General features: G+C 48.5%; 1 protein-coding gene across 1 annotated transcript in view; it reads left to right on the forward strand.

The window, feature by feature from the left end:
* XAB2 (XPA binding protein 2) overlaps positions 1-14,674 on the forward strand; it is a 34,673-nt gene extending 19,999 nt beyond the window's left edge. Inside the window, exons 7-19 of the mRNA XM_079771802.1 lie at positions 10,124-10,268; positions 10,763-10,914; positions 11,006-11,125; positions 11,230-11,361; positions 11,457-11,588; positions 11,686-11,799; positions 12,359-12,521; positions 12,607-12,797; positions 13,054-13,176; positions 13,266-13,437; positions 13,708-13,837; positions 13,953-14,062; positions 14,160-14,674. Coding sequence (XP_079627928.1) covers positions 10,124-10,268; positions 10,763-10,914; positions 11,006-11,125; positions 11,230-11,361; positions 11,457-11,588; positions 11,686-11,799; positions 12,359-12,521; positions 12,607-12,797; positions 13,054-13,176; positions 13,266-13,437; positions 13,708-13,837; positions 13,953-14,062; positions 14,160-14,221 — 1,746 coding nt within the window. The 3' untranslated portion in view covers positions 14,222-14,674. The remainder of the gene's footprint in view (positions 1-10,123; positions 10,269-10,762; positions 10,915-11,005; positions 11,126-11,229; positions 11,362-11,456; positions 11,589-11,685; positions 11,800-12,358; positions 12,522-12,606; positions 12,798-13,053; positions 13,177-13,265; positions 13,438-13,707; positions 13,838-13,952; positions 14,063-14,159) is intronic.
* The last annotated feature ends 92 nt before the right edge of the window (positions 14,675-14,766 follow it).

The raw sequence follows: 14,766 nt of genomic DNA on the forward strand, positions 1-14,766 counted from the left end.
GGAGAGGGAGAGAGAGATAGAAATATCAATGATGAGAGAGAATCATTGATCAGCTGCCTCCTGCATGCCCCCCACTGGGGATCGAGCTCAAAACCCGGGCATGTGCCCTTGACTGGAATTGAACCTGGGACCCTTCAGTCCACAGGCTGACACTTCCATCCACTGAGCCAAACCAGCTAGGGCAAGTTGTTCTTCTTTTTCTAGTCTTTTTAGGTGTAAAGTTAGAGATTGTTTATTTGGGATTTTTCTTGTTTCTTGATGTAGGCTTGTACTGCTATGAACTTCCCTGTTATAACTGCTTTTGCTGCATCCCATAAACTTTGAAAAGTTATGTTTTTATTTTCATTTATCTCAAGGTTATTGATTTCCTCTTTGATCCATTTGTTGTTTAGTAGCATGTTGTTTTTTCACACGTTTGTGTGCTTGGTAGTTGATTCCTAGTTTCATAAAATTATGGTTGAAAATGAGGCTTGATGTGATTTCAGTCTTTTTTAAGTTATTGAGGCTTGTTTTGTCACCTAATATGTGATGTATTCTGGAGAATGTTCTAGGTATCCTTGGGGGGAAAAAGTGTATTCTGCAGTTTATGTATGAAGTGTTCTTTAAATGTTTATTAAGTCATTCTGGTCTAAAGTGACATTTGAGGCCATTATTATTAACTAGAGGCCCAATGCATGAAATGTGTGCAAAGAGCTTGGCCCTCGAAGCCACAGCGGCTTGCCTCGGCCCTTGCTTCATCCGGAAGGTCGTCTGTAAGGACGTCCAGCTGTCTGGTCTAATTAGCATATTATGCTTTTATAATTATAGATTTTTTTGTCTGGGTGAGTTGTCTGTTGATGTGAGGGAGATGTTAAAATCCCCTATTGTGGAAGGTGGAGATCGCATAGAGACTGGGAGGGGGGGCAGAGGTGCGAAAGGGCTGGCCGGGCACCCACAGATGGCGACTGAAGTCCCAGAGAGATATATCAGCTATAGGGGGAGCCGCTGAGAACTCTGGGATCTAATCCCGAAGCTGGGCTCTTCAGCAGAGAGCACCAAACTGAGGAGGGTACCCATATAATATCTAGCTGTGAAAAGCAGTGGGGTGCTGTCTGCCAGGGAGTGGCAGCTGAAAGTTTGGGCACCCTCTTAAAGGGCCAATGCACAAAAGTTCCCTGTTGAACCACCACTTTGTGCTCTGGCAGAGGAAGGGTGAAGTGGACTGGAGCTGCAAGAGCAGAACCCAGGACTGGGACTTGGGGGATAGAGCTTAGAAGGCAGACACCCCAAGTTTCCTGTGCTGAGTCATTCCCTCACGCAGTGGAGGACATCTTTCCCACATAGACATCTGCCTTGTCTGGGGGGGAAGACAGTTGACACACCCTATTGGAAAACACCTTGCCCTGAGGCCACTTAAGAGATTAAAAGTAACAATTAGCCTCCAGGCAGAAGTAACTGCCCCACACTGTTGAAAAAACTCTTGCTACACCTGAGGACGATTGCCTGGGAGCAATTCAAGTCTGAATCCTATTAGTCATTAGATAGAGGTGGTCCTGAAGGCTTTTGAGTCTTTGCCTAATCCAATAAGTCATAAACAGCCTTTAACACTGTCTTGCACTAGAGATTGAGAGGTATAGAGGATCTACCTAAAACATAGTCACAAACCCAAACAGACAACCAAAATGAGGAAACAAAGAAACAAACCTCAAATGAAAGAACTAACGAATTCTCCAGAAGAAGAGATAAATGAAGCAGAGATGAGAAATTTATCTAAAACAGAATTCAGAGTAATGATGTTAAAAATGCTCAACAGTATGAAAAAAGATATAGTAACTATGAAAAAAGAACAGTCTGAGTTAAAGAATGACATAATACAAATAAAGAACAAATTGGAAGGAATACACAGAAGATTAGGGGAAGCTGAGGATCGACTCAGTGAATTAGAAGACAGAGTTGAAAATATCACTCAATTAGAGAACCAAAAAGAAAAAACAATTAAAAAACAGGAGGACAGCTTAAGGGAGCTGTGGGATAATGTGAAACATAACAATATTAGAATATCAGGTGTGCCAGAAGAGGGAGAAAGGAATAGAGAAGGTGTTTGAAGAAATAATGTAGAAAACTTCCCTAACCTGATAAAGGAAAAGGTCACACAAGTTCAGGGGCATAGAGAACCCCAAACAAGAAGAATCCAAACAGACCCACGCCCAGACACATTATAATTAAAATGCCAAAAATTAAAGACAAAGAATCTTAAGGCAGTAAGAAAAAAGGAAACTGTTACCTACAAAGGAGTTCTCATAAGGCTGACAACTGATTTTTCATCAGAAACTCTACAGAACAGAAGGGTATGGCATGAAATACTCAAGGTAATGAAAAGCAAGGATCTGAGACCAAGATTACTATCCAGCAAGGCTGTCATTCAAAATAGATGGTCAAATAAAGAGCTTCCCAGACAAAAAAAAAAAAGGCTAAAGGAGTTCATCACCACCAAGCCAGCATTATAAGAAATGCTAAAGGGATTGCTGAAAAGAAGAAACAGAGAGAAACCTAGTCATACAGAATTAAAATGGCTATAAATAAGTACCTCAAAATAATAACCCTAAATGTAAATGGATTGAATGCTCCAATCAAAAGGTGTAGGGTAGCTGAATGGATACAAAAACATGACTCAACTATATGCTATCTATAAGAGACCCATCTCAAAACAAAAGACACACACAGGATGAAAGAAGGGACAGAAAAATTTTTTCCATACAAATAGAAAAGGGGAAAAAAAAGCTGGAGTAGCAATACTCATATCTGACAAAATAGACTTTAAAAGCATCATTCTAAGTGAAATAAGCCAGTCGAAGAAAGATAAATATCATATGATCTCACTCATTTGTGGAATATAATGAACAACATAAACTGATGAACAAAAATAGAGCCAGAGGGGGGAAAATATTCTAGAATATAATAGAAGTAATCCTGCTATTTGCAGGTTTTTAATATTTCCTACAACTTTTGTGATACCATGATAGTACAGTTTTGGTGATATTATATTTTAAACTCCTTTTCTCGAAATATTAGTGTTTATTGCATGTAATATATGTAAGATTATTTTCTTGAATAATTGTTTATTGCATGTAACATCATATTTAAAATCCTTTTTCTTGAGATATTAAGGTTTATTGCGTGTAACATTATTATATTTAAGACTAGAAGCCCGTTGCAGGAAGATTCCTGCAAGAACAGGGCTTCCAGTGGGCTTCCCTCCCGCCACCGCCACCTCTCCTGCACCCCCCCCCCCCCCCCCGCGCTTTCCCTGTGCCTCTGCCCCCTACCCCCCACCCCACGCTTTCCCTCCCGCCGCCCCCCCCACCCTCCGTGCTTTCCCTCCCACTGCCACCGCTACCCTGTGCTTTCCCTTCCCCTGCCGCCCCGCACTTTTTCACCGCCTGCTGCCCACTGCCCAACCCGCCCGCACTTTCCCTCCCACAGCCGCCTTGCTTTCCGCTTTCCCTCCCTCTTCCTTATATGCTGTCTTCAGTCTTCACTCCTCCCTCCCTCAGCATATGCAAATCAACCACCAACTTTGTTGGGTTAATTTGCATACTTGCTCTGATTGGCTGTGGGCATAGCGAAGGTACGGTCAATTAGCATTTTTCTCTTTTATTAGTGTAGATTGTTTTTCTTGGAAAAAAAGAAAAGAAAAGGTAGATCTACCTGGTTGGACAACTGACTCAAAAAAAATTTACAAAGCTAAAATATGAACCCACATCTGTCTTATTTTAAAACCTATGCTTTTAACAACTACAGAAAAATATATATTAGATAAAGTATATTAAATAATTCCCTGTTGTTATTGTGAATATCTTCTTTTATGTCTATTAGTAATTGTTCTATATATTTAGGTGCTCCTGTGCTGGGTTCATAGATATTTACGATTGTTATATTCTCTTCTGTTGACCCCAGTATAATTATGTAATGTCCTTGTTTATCTTTTTTCTTTTTTTACTTGTTTTTTGTTTTAATGTCTGTTTTGTCTGATCTGAGTATTGCTAGTATTGCTACCTCAGCTTTCTTTTCATTTCTATTTAAACAGAATATCTTTTACCATCCCTCCACTTTTAATTTATATGTGTCTTTCTATTTGAAGTGAGTCCCTTGTAAGCAGCATATACATGGGTAATGTTTTTAATTCATTCAACTCTGTGTCTTTAAATTTGTTTTTTCAATTACAGTTTACATTCAGTATCATTTTGTATACCCCATGTCTTTTCTTTAAAAAATATATTTTTATTGATTTCAGAGAGGAAGGAAGAGGGAGAGATAGAAACATCAATAATGAGAGAGAATCATTGATTGGCTGTCTCCTGCTCGCCCCCTACTGGGGATCAAGCCCTGACTGGGAATCCAACCGTGACTTCCTGGTTCATAGGTCGATGCTCAACCAGAGTCACACTGGCTAGCCTAAGCCATTTACATTTAAAGTAATTTTTGGTAGTCCTGGCCGATGGGCCTCAGTGGATAAAGTGTCAGCCTACAGACTGAAGGGTCCTGGGTTCGATTCCAATCAAGGCACGTACCTCTGTTGCAGGCTCCATCTCTGGCCTCTGTCGGGGCACATGCAGGAGGTATGTCTCTCACATTGACTTTTCTCTTTCTCTGTCTCTCCCCCTCTTTTCCACTCTCTCCAGGAAAAAAATATCCTCGGGTGAGGATTAACAAAAAAATAAAAGATAAAAAGAATAAAGTAATTATTGATAGCTATGTATTTATTGCCATTTTGTTAATTGCTTTTTGGTTATTTTTGTAGTTCTCTTCTGGTCCTATTTTTCTCTTTATCTCTTCCATGTGGTTTGTTGGAATTTTTTGTTTTGTTTTGTTTTTTAGTGTTTTATTTGAGTTCCTTTCTCTTTAGAGTTTTGGTTTCTGGTTACCATTTTTATGTGTACCATTCTCTATTGTAGTCTATTTTAAGCTGATAGATGTTGAAATTCAAATATTCTAAAAGGACTACATTTTTACTTCCCCACCATGCTTTATGTTTTTTGTCATATTTTAAATCATGTTGTTGTGTATATCTCCTAACTACTTATTGTAGTTTCAGTTGAGGTTTTTACTTTTGTCTTTTGACCTTCGTAGTAGCTTTAAGAACTTCAACATTTATTTAACACTAGAGGCCCAGGGCACGGGATTCGTGCCTGGTGGGGGGGCGTGGCCTGCAGGGATCGGCCGCTGTGAAAGCGCCGCTCATCCCAGTCAGCTGAACAGTTGTGGACCCGCCTTCTAAGTGGCTGCTCCCTGGTCCAGCATCTTCCGTGGAGCTGGAGCACTAGCCTCTCCAGGAATAGCATGGAGAGGCGGTGGAGTAGGCCTCAGTCCCATGAACCCGCCTCCCAGCCTCCGGGGTCAGCTCTGTGGGCGTCCAGAGGAGGCGGCAGGGAGCGAGAAGGAGGAGCCTAGGGCAAGGAGGTGACGATCGCAACCCGGGTTCCTGCCCGGCGTCCCAGGTTTTGCAGCGGGAGCAGCCACTCATTCCCGTCAGCCGAGCAGCGCTCCCACTGTGGTAGTGCAGTGACCACCAGGGGGCAGCTCCTGCTTTGAGCGTCTGCCCCGTGGTGGTCAGTACGCGTGATAGCGACTGGTTGACCGGTCGTTCCGCCGCTTGGTCACTGGGCTTTTATTATACAGGATGATAAAAAAGAAATGAGATGTGATCATTTGCATTTAAACAATAGTAAGTAGCCTTTACTACTTACATGTGCTCATTGTATAATACATATACAATGAACATAATTACATTTGTACACAAACTAGTAATGGATTTGAAAACCTGCTTATTGCTGTACACATCTATTCCAATGAAGCATAAGCCTAGCACTTCAAAATACCTATGTTTTGTTTTTTTTTTAAATACCTATGTTTTAAATTGCTTTTCAAGAAAACGTGATGACATTTGTGTTTAAGCTGACAAGAATGAGGCAGTAACTGCTGACATTGCAGTCTGACTGAGAAATAATTATAGCAGGAAATGGAACATACTTCACTTTGAGAAACTCTTTAACCTTCAATTTTGAATGATAACCTTGCTAGGTAAATTATTCTAGGTTGTAGATTTCTTTCTTTCAGCACCTGGAAGATGGCCTGCTACTCCCTTCTGACCTGTAAAGTTGCTGCTGAAAAATCAGCCGAAAGCCTTTTGGCATTTCCTTCTGACATAATTTACTGTTTCCTTCTTGCTTTCTTCAAGATTCTCTATCTTTAACTTCCCATTTTAATAACAATATGTCTTGGTGTGGGTCTCTTTGGATTCATCTTGTTTGGATCTCTGCTTCCTGGATTTGGATGTCTATTTCCTTCCCAGGTTAGGGAAGTTTTCAGCCATTATTCAAATAAAGGTTCTGTTCCTTTCCCTATTTCTTCTGGGAACCTTATAATGCAAATACTTGGGTGCTTGATGTTGTTCCAAAGGGTCCTTAAACTATCCTCATTTTTAAAAATTCTTTTTGTTTTTGCTCTTCTGATAGGTTTATTTCCACTTGCCTGTCTTTGACGTCACTGATCTATTCTTCTGTATTGGTTAATCTGCAAGTTCCTTTATTTCACTCTCAAGTTTGGTGAGCATCCTCATGACTGTTTCTTTGAATTCATTTTTTTTAAGTTTTTAAAAAAATATAGATTAATTTCAGAGAGGAAGGGAGAGGGAAGAGAGAGATAGAGACATCAATGATGAGAGAGAATCATTGACTGGCTGCCTCCTGCATATCCCCTACTGGGGATTGAGACCACAACCCAGGCATGTGCCCCTGACTGGAATCAGGCCCGGACCCTTCAGTCTGCAGGCTGACGAACCAAACTGGCTAGGGCTCTTTGAATTCTTTATTGGGCAAATTACTTCTCTCCATTTCATTAGGATTTTTTCCTTTTATTTGAAAGATATTCTGGCATCTTCTCATTGCTTGATTTTCTATATTTATATTAATTAGACATAATAACTATCTCTCCCAGTCTTAAAATGTGACTTTGTGTAGAAGTGACCTCTGTGGTAGGCTGTGTGTGCTGGGTGCTTTTTGCAAGCCAGTTGGAGGTGAGCAGGGACCTATAGTGCCCCGAGTGCTGGCGCAGCTTCAGGCAGGGAGGCTGGGTGTGGTGATGCCCTGTTGATTCTGCTTACTCCCTTCGTTCAGAGCCAGAACGGGCTCTGGGCAGTGTGGCAAGGAATGTGCTGCAGCAATCTTGGAAGTAGGCCAAAGCGCCTGGCTAGAGCTCCTGCCCGCCCTACTGCGGTGGAGTGGGACATCAACAGTGGTACTCACCAGCACCTCTGATTCTAGTGTTCCTGCAGATCCCAAAGCACTGTGGTTTCCAGCCTTCTCTATTTGGTTTCTTTCTCTCATTTGTTGTTCAGAAGCTCTTCCATCATCCCTCAGTTGTCTCTCAGGAGTAATTGCTCTACATATAGTGTGTTTCAGTGTGCCATGGAAGAATGTGAGTTCACCGTCTTCCCACACCATGCCATTTTAGACCCTGTTTTGTCCTTCATAAGCTTCTGTATATCAACTAAAGAGTGTATTCTCTTGTTCCCAAGACATTTGGAATCTTCTCTTTTAAGAGGAGAGAAGGTTGAGATAGAGTTAAAAATCGAGGATTTCCTGAATGGCTGTTAAGAATTTCAAATTACTTTGGCTAATTTGGCCTATTTTATTCAAAAGGCACAGACGAGGGACCAAAATGTTTCTCTAAATATTTAGCTAGAACTTCAAGGAAGGTACTTTTTGAGGACTTTGGAAGGTGAAGATCCAGTGGTAGAGACAAAGTCTCCTGAAAGTCGCTGTGGCGGAACGTAAAGACAAGTGATGTTAACTGAAAGCTCAGGTCGTTTGTTTAAGTAGATGCCGGTCTGGGAGGTCTACAAACTCATCATTTTGAGGGGGCTGGCCTCGACAAGGATTTATAGGATTCATGTGTCTTTCCCTATGAAATCTTTCTTATGACAACATAATAAAGAAAAGGAATGGAAACGAATGAGTGAGCAACAAAATGAGTGCTTACCCATCAGGGAAGGATCCCTGCAGGCTGCTCACCTCCCAGGCACTTCCTACAAGTGTCAGGGCCGTGAAAAGTCCTTCCAGAGGAAAAAATATTCTTCTGTGGTAGCAGGCTCCAAGTTGTAGCCCTCATGCAGTAGCAAATTCCTGCTGGCATTAGGACAGTCATCCCTGGGGCAGAAACCCCTCCTGATCTCAAAGTCCTTTACCTCAATCAAAAGGAGGGATTTTCACACCAAAGAGGCTCTCATGGTTGGGGAAGCAGCTATCCATGGAAGCAGTGTGTGCAAACTAGGCCCAGTAGGTACCCAGTTCTTCCAGGGAACGCCAGTCCATGGAGGTAAGGCCACTTTAGATCCCACTTCTGACACCAGAAATGTTAACCTAAGAATAAAAGGCCAAAGTGAGAAGCAACAAGCATTTATTTGAGATCCAAAAGAATACCTATTCAGGAATCACTGATTCGGGCAGAAACCCAAACAGTGTTCTGATTAGGAGACATGCAATGGGTTTTTGAGAAAGGGTGCAAATTAGCTAACATAGTGGTGCTAATTCCACAGAATGTTTTTAATTTTCAGTCTGGTAGTCATCACATCTGCTTTATTGTTATTTTTGCAAACAGTTATTTGGTGCTCTTAGGCCCAATCCAAACATTATTTTGCCCAATTTTAACATTCCAAAGGTTTGAGGAGTGAGATATGTAAGGCAATTCCTCTGAGATGGAAGCTCCATCTCCATTTTTATTTTTAATTTAATTTTTATTTCAGAGAGGAAGGGAGAGGGAAAGAGAGAAACATTAATGATAGAGAATCATTGATTGGCTGCCTTCTGCACACCCCACACTGGGGATCGAGCCCGCAACCCGGGCATGTGCCCTGACTAGGAATTGAACCGTGATCTCCTGGTTCATTGTCAACATTCAACCACTGAGCCATGCTGCCAGGCTCCATCTCCATTTTAAAGTGGTTTCATTCATTCATTCATTCATTCATTCTTTTTTTTTTTTAAATCCTCACCCGAGGATATTTTTCAGTTGATTTTTAGAGATAGTGGAAGAAAGAGGGAAAGACAGAAATATCGATATGAGAGAAACACATTGATTGGTTGCCTTCTGCATCCGCCCTAACCGGGGCCCGGGCCAGGGAGGAGCCTGCAACCGAGATCAGTGCCCTTGACCTGAGTTGAACCCAGGACCCTTTAGGTCCGCAGGGCAGCGCTCTATCCACTGAGCCAAACTGGCTAGGGCCATTTATTTTTTACAGTGTCCATCTTATCTTGCCCTCATCCTTGGGGAGAGAAATGTAGGGCTTTGAGAGATCCCCAGAGGAACTGGCATGAGGTTTTGGAGCTTTGGGGAAAGGGAGTAGACGGGAGCTGGGCTGAGTGGAGAAAGTGGGCGGCGAAGTGCTAAGGAATGGTGGGAAGGGCTTTGCAGGCTGAGGGGAGACTGGCTGTGTCCCACTCGGAGCCACCAGCCAGTCTTGAGGCGTGACCAGGTATCCATTGTACAATGACCATTTAGGCTGCCACTTCCAGTAGAATGCTCGGGCCAAGGCTAGCAGCAGGAGACAAGCCAGCAGCCAGGTGGAGGCAGAGGAGCAGGACCAGTCAGGAGCAGAGTGGAGAGATGGGGCCTGAGCTTGGGGGTGCCAGGGTGTCTGGGAGAATTTGAGCTTGGAGGAGGGGGGTCAGGTGGGCATAACGGTGCTTAGTAGCAACAATTGAGCCTTCTGTGGCTGAGCTGAGTTTAGAGTCCCTGCAATGTGGCCCCGGGTGCCAGGTTCTTGACACGTGTCTTCCTTGCACCTCACAGTGACTGTGCATGAGGGGTTGTCACTCGGTTTTCTGAGGAGGAGCCAAGGTCCCCAGATCACTCTATCAGGGAAGGGGATGGCTCCAACCTGGCTCTGCTGAGCATCACTGCTCAGAGCCTGATGGAGCTGAGCAGGCTCCAGGGAGCAAGCAGGCCCAGGGGAAGGCCCTCCAGGGTTCCAACTTGGGACTGGTGCCAAGGGCAGCACTGCTGGATTCTCTGTGTCTATTTGGGGGGGGAGGGGACCATGCCTCTTCCATGCCAGCACTTCACCCCTCCCGACACCCACCCACAGGCTCGGGACGTGTACGAGGAGGCCATCCGGACCGTGATGACCGTGCGGGACTTCACCCAGGTGTTTGACAGCTATGCCCAGTTCGAGGAGAGCATGATTGCAGCGAAGATGGAGACCACCTCGGAGCTGGGGCGGGAAGAAGAGGGTGAGCTGTGAGGCAGTCCTGGGCTGGTAGGGAGAGTGGACTGGGATAGTCTGCAGGTATTGGGGGAGATCCAAGGGGCTGGGGCAGTGGAGAGGTATGTATTGGGGTCAGCCGGGCCAGCAGGGAGGGAAGATGGGTGGACAGTGCAGGGGGATCTTGAGGAGTAACCCCAACTGAGGATACATCTCAAGCTTGGGCTGGACATAGGCTGGGTGGAGAGGGAGGGCTGGAGGATGGCAGAGGGCAGCAGGGAAGGAGGGCTAGGGGGAATGACAGGGGCTAGGACCCCTTCAAGGCTACGGGCAAGCCCCACACGCTCTGGGGTCAGGATGGCCTTGGGGCAGCTCAGGGAAGGAGTGCAGAGTGGACAAGGGGACAACTCTGGAAGGTCCGAGCACTGGGCCAAGGGCTGGAGGGCGGGAGGGCAGGGAGATGGAAGTGAGTGTGTGCCGAGTCCCTCAGCCCCACTCCCCTGGCCCTCCCCATGGTCCCAGATGACGTGGACTTGGAGCTGCGCCTGGCCCGCTTTGAGCAGCTGATCAGTCGGCGGCCCCTGCTCCTCAACAGCGTCTTGCTGCGCCAGAACCCGCACCATGTCCATGAGTGGCACAAGCGTGTGGCCCTGCACCAGGGCCGCCCCCGGGAGGTGCGTGATGGCCCTGCCCCCTCAAAGCCCCGCCCCACCCTCGCCTGCCATGGCCCCAGTCGTCCAGCCTGACCCCTGCCCCCCGGCACAGATCATCAACACGTACACGGAGGCTGTGCAGACCGTGGACCCCTTCAAGGCTACGGGCAAGCCCCACACGCTCTGGGTGGCCTTTGCCAAGTTTTATGAGGACAATGGGCAGCTGGATGATGTGAGTCCATGTGCAATGTGTATGTGTGTAGATGCGTCCTTGTTCAGAGAACTCAGGCAGGTGGGCGGGCAGGGTCTCAGCCCGACCTCTGCCTGCCTCATCAGGCCCGCATCATCCTGGAGAAGGCCACCAAGGTGAGCTTCAAGCAAGTGGATGACCTGGCAAGTGTGTGGTGTGAGTGTGGTGAGCTGGAGCTCCGGCACGAGAATTACGACCAGGCCTTGCGGCTGCTGCGGGTAAACACCCTGGGGGTTTTGGAGAGGGGAGGATGCGGGTGTGTGACCCAGTCTGGACCCACCCTCCCAGCTTTCCCCTCTGGTATGTTTCTCAGAAGGCAACAGCACTGCCCGCCCGCCGGGCTGAGTATTTTGATGGCTCGGAGCCTGTGCAGAACCGTGTGTACAAATCATTAAAGGTGTGGTCCATGCTTGCCGACTTGGAGGAAAGCCTTGGCACCTTTCAGGTGAGCTACCAGTGCCCAGTGCATCATGGGAGAGTGGTGGGGTTGCCAACTCAGCCCCAGGATGTGCTCTGACCTGCCCCTGCCCCTGCCCCTGCAGTCTACCAAGGCTGTGTATGACCGTATTCTGGACCTGCGCATCGCTACCCCCCAGATCGTCATCAACTACGCCATGTTCCTGGAGGAGCACAAGTACTTCGAGGAGAGCTTCAAGGTGAGGAGAGCCCATCAGGACATCCCAGACAGCAGTGCTCCTACCCTGACACCGTGGTGGACCCTGAATTAGTTTGCTCAGGCTACTGTAACCAAGTGCCATGGCTGACGCACAGCAATTTATTATCGTGCGGTTCTGGAGGCTGCAAGTCTGAGGTCAAGGTGTTAGCAGGGTTCGTTCCTTCTGAGGCCTCTCTTTGGCCTGTAGATGACCATCTTTGTTCTTGTGCTCACCTGTTCATCTGTGTCTGTGCATGTTTCTGGTGTCTCTCCATGTGTCCAGGTTTCCTCTTATAAGGACACCCATCATATTAAATTAGGGGCCACCCTAATGACCTCATTTTAACTTAATTACTTCTTTAAATACCTTATCTCCAAGTATAGTCATATTCTAAGATACTGGAGTTAGGCTTGAACATGAATTTCAGGGGTCATAGTTCATTCCATCCCAAGCACGGAGTCCTGCCTCTGTGTGTGTGAGGGGGAGGGAGGGTGTTGGGATGGGTATGTGGGTTGTCCTTGCCCTGAGGACTCACACATGACTCCCCCTCTCTGGGCAGGCGTACGAGCGTGGCATCTCGCTGTTCAAGTGGCCCAATGTGTCTGACATCTGGAGCACCTATCTGACCAAATTCATCGCCCGCTATGGGGGCCGCAAGCTGGAGCGGGCTCGGGATCTCTTCGAGCAGGCGCTGGATGGTTGCCCCCCCAAATATGCAAAGAGTGAGGAGGGCCAGGTGGCTCAGTGGAGGGTGGTAGGGCAGGGGGCCAGGCCACAGACTTCTGACCTGCCTTTGTCCTACCACAGCCCTGTACCTGCTGTACGCACAGCTGGAGGAGGAGTGGGGCCTGGCCCGGCACGCGATGGCCGTGTACGAGCGCGCCACCCAGGCCGTGGAGCCCGCCCAGCAGTACGAGATGTTCAACATCTACATCAAGCGGGCAGCGGAGATCTATGGAGTCACCCACACCCGTAGCATCTACCAGAAGGCCATTGAGGTGCCCACTGCAGGGACATGGGGCAGGGGGCTGCAGGTCCCTTAGAACAGTAGTCGCCAACCGGTGAGGTCCGAAAGGTTGGCGACCGCTGCCTTAGAAGATGGGAGGGGTCCTGCCGGCTGCAGATCTGAGCATGCCTGGACCTGGGGGCTGGCAGAGAGCATTCTGGAAGTTCAGGGGCCAGCTGCTGTGTTGGGATCTCCTGTGGCAGCTCTCCTCCCACCTCATGCTGTTCTTGGTGATCGGCATCACCCAGGTGCTGTCGGACGAGCACGCCCGAGAGATGTGCCTGCGCTTTGCGGACATGGAGTGCAAGCTTGGAGAGATTGACCGCGCCCGGGCCATCTACAGCTTCTGCTCCCAGATCTGTGACCCTCGGGTAGGCATGAGCCCAGGGCAGGTGGGTGAGCGTGGGGAGGCGGCAGCTGAGCTAGCCAGCTCCTACACAGGCACCCCCACACTCCACAGACAACTGGGGCCTTCTGGCAAACATGGAAGGACTTCGAGGTACGGCATGGCAACGAGGACACCATCCGGGAGATGCTGCGTATCCGCCGAAGTGTGCAGGCCACTTACAACACACAGGTCAACTTCATGGCCTCACAGATGCTCAAGGTGTCGGGCAGCGCCACAGGCACTGGTGAGCAGCTGCAGCCACCCTTCACCCTGGTTGGGTCCACCCTGGGGCAACACACTCCCCTGTCTCAGGGCCTCTGGGTCCTGCCTCTGCCCTCTACCCAGCTTTGACCTCCTGGAACTGGGAGCAGCAGGTTCAGCTCTCTACCTCCCTGCTTGAAAATGGGAACTCCTTGAGGGCTGGAGCCTCGGGGACAGGTGGGGGTCATTCAGCACATGGTGTGGCTGTGGAGAGAGCCCTCCACCGTGTCTGATGGCCCTCCCGCTTTCCCAGTGTCCGACCTTGCCCCCGGGCAGAGTGGCATGGATGACATGAAGCTACTAGAGCAGCGGGCAGAGCAGCTGGCAGCCGAGGCCGAGCACGACCAGCCTCCACGGGCCCAGAGCAAGATCCTGTTCGTGAGGTGAGGATGGGCGGATGGGGGTGGGGTGGGAGCAAGCCAGTTCTTCCTCAGGAGGGAGGTTGCTGGGGAGGCCAGAGAGGTGGCCACTGAACAGTGTGATTCCCACCCGCCCCAGGAGCGATGCGTCCCGGGAGGAACTGGCTGAGCTAGCGCAACAGGCCAACCCGGAGGAGATCGAGCTGGGGGAGGATGAGGACGAGGACGAGATGGACCTGGAGCCCAATGGTGAGGGGCCAGCCAGCCCAGCAGGGTGGTGAGGGGAGGCAGGAGCTGGGCCCCCTTTTGGAGAGTTGCCAAGTGACCATTCCTCTCCACCTTCCAGAGGTGCGGCTGGAGCAGCAGAGTGTGCCGGCTGCTGTGTTCGGGAGCCTGAAGGAAGACTGATGCGCACTGCCACCCCCACCCCCACCCCCGCTCACAATGAAGCCTGTTTGTATGACTTGGTCTGAGCCTCCTTCCTGCCTGCCCCTCCTGCCACCCAGGTGCCTGCAAGGACTGCCAGCTCATTCTCACTCTGGCCCTGCCCCCTCCACCCCCAGATTGGCTGGTGTGGGAGGTGGTGCAACTGGGCTTTGGGCCAGGGCACATGCCCATCCTCACCCTGCAGAGCCAGTTCTGGACTTGGGCTGCCTGAGGCCTCTTTGATCCCTGAGCCTTGGGAGAGGCGGGGCCTTGCCCCCATCTGCCCAGGTCTCACCAGCCCCTGCTCCTGAGGTGTCTATCTTGCCACCCTAGTCAGCAGGTAGAGATCCCCAGCTTTCCTTGGGAAGACTGGTCAGCCAGCTTGAGAGGTAGACAGTCCCTGAGACTTAGCAACGCACCTCTCTCCTGGACAGAGGCCAGGAGCCAGAACTCAGCCCTGGGCCACGCCTTGGTGTGCCCTTAAGTTAAGCTCTGGGAAGCCATTAGCAGGCTCTAAGCTATTAAGG

Source organism: Cnephaeus nilssonii (genome assembly GCF_951640355.1).
Source record: "Cnephaeus nilssonii genome assembly, chromosome: 5".
Lineage (NCBI taxonomy): Eukaryota > Metazoa > Chordata > Mammalia > Chiroptera > Vespertilionidae > Cnephaeus > Cnephaeus nilssonii.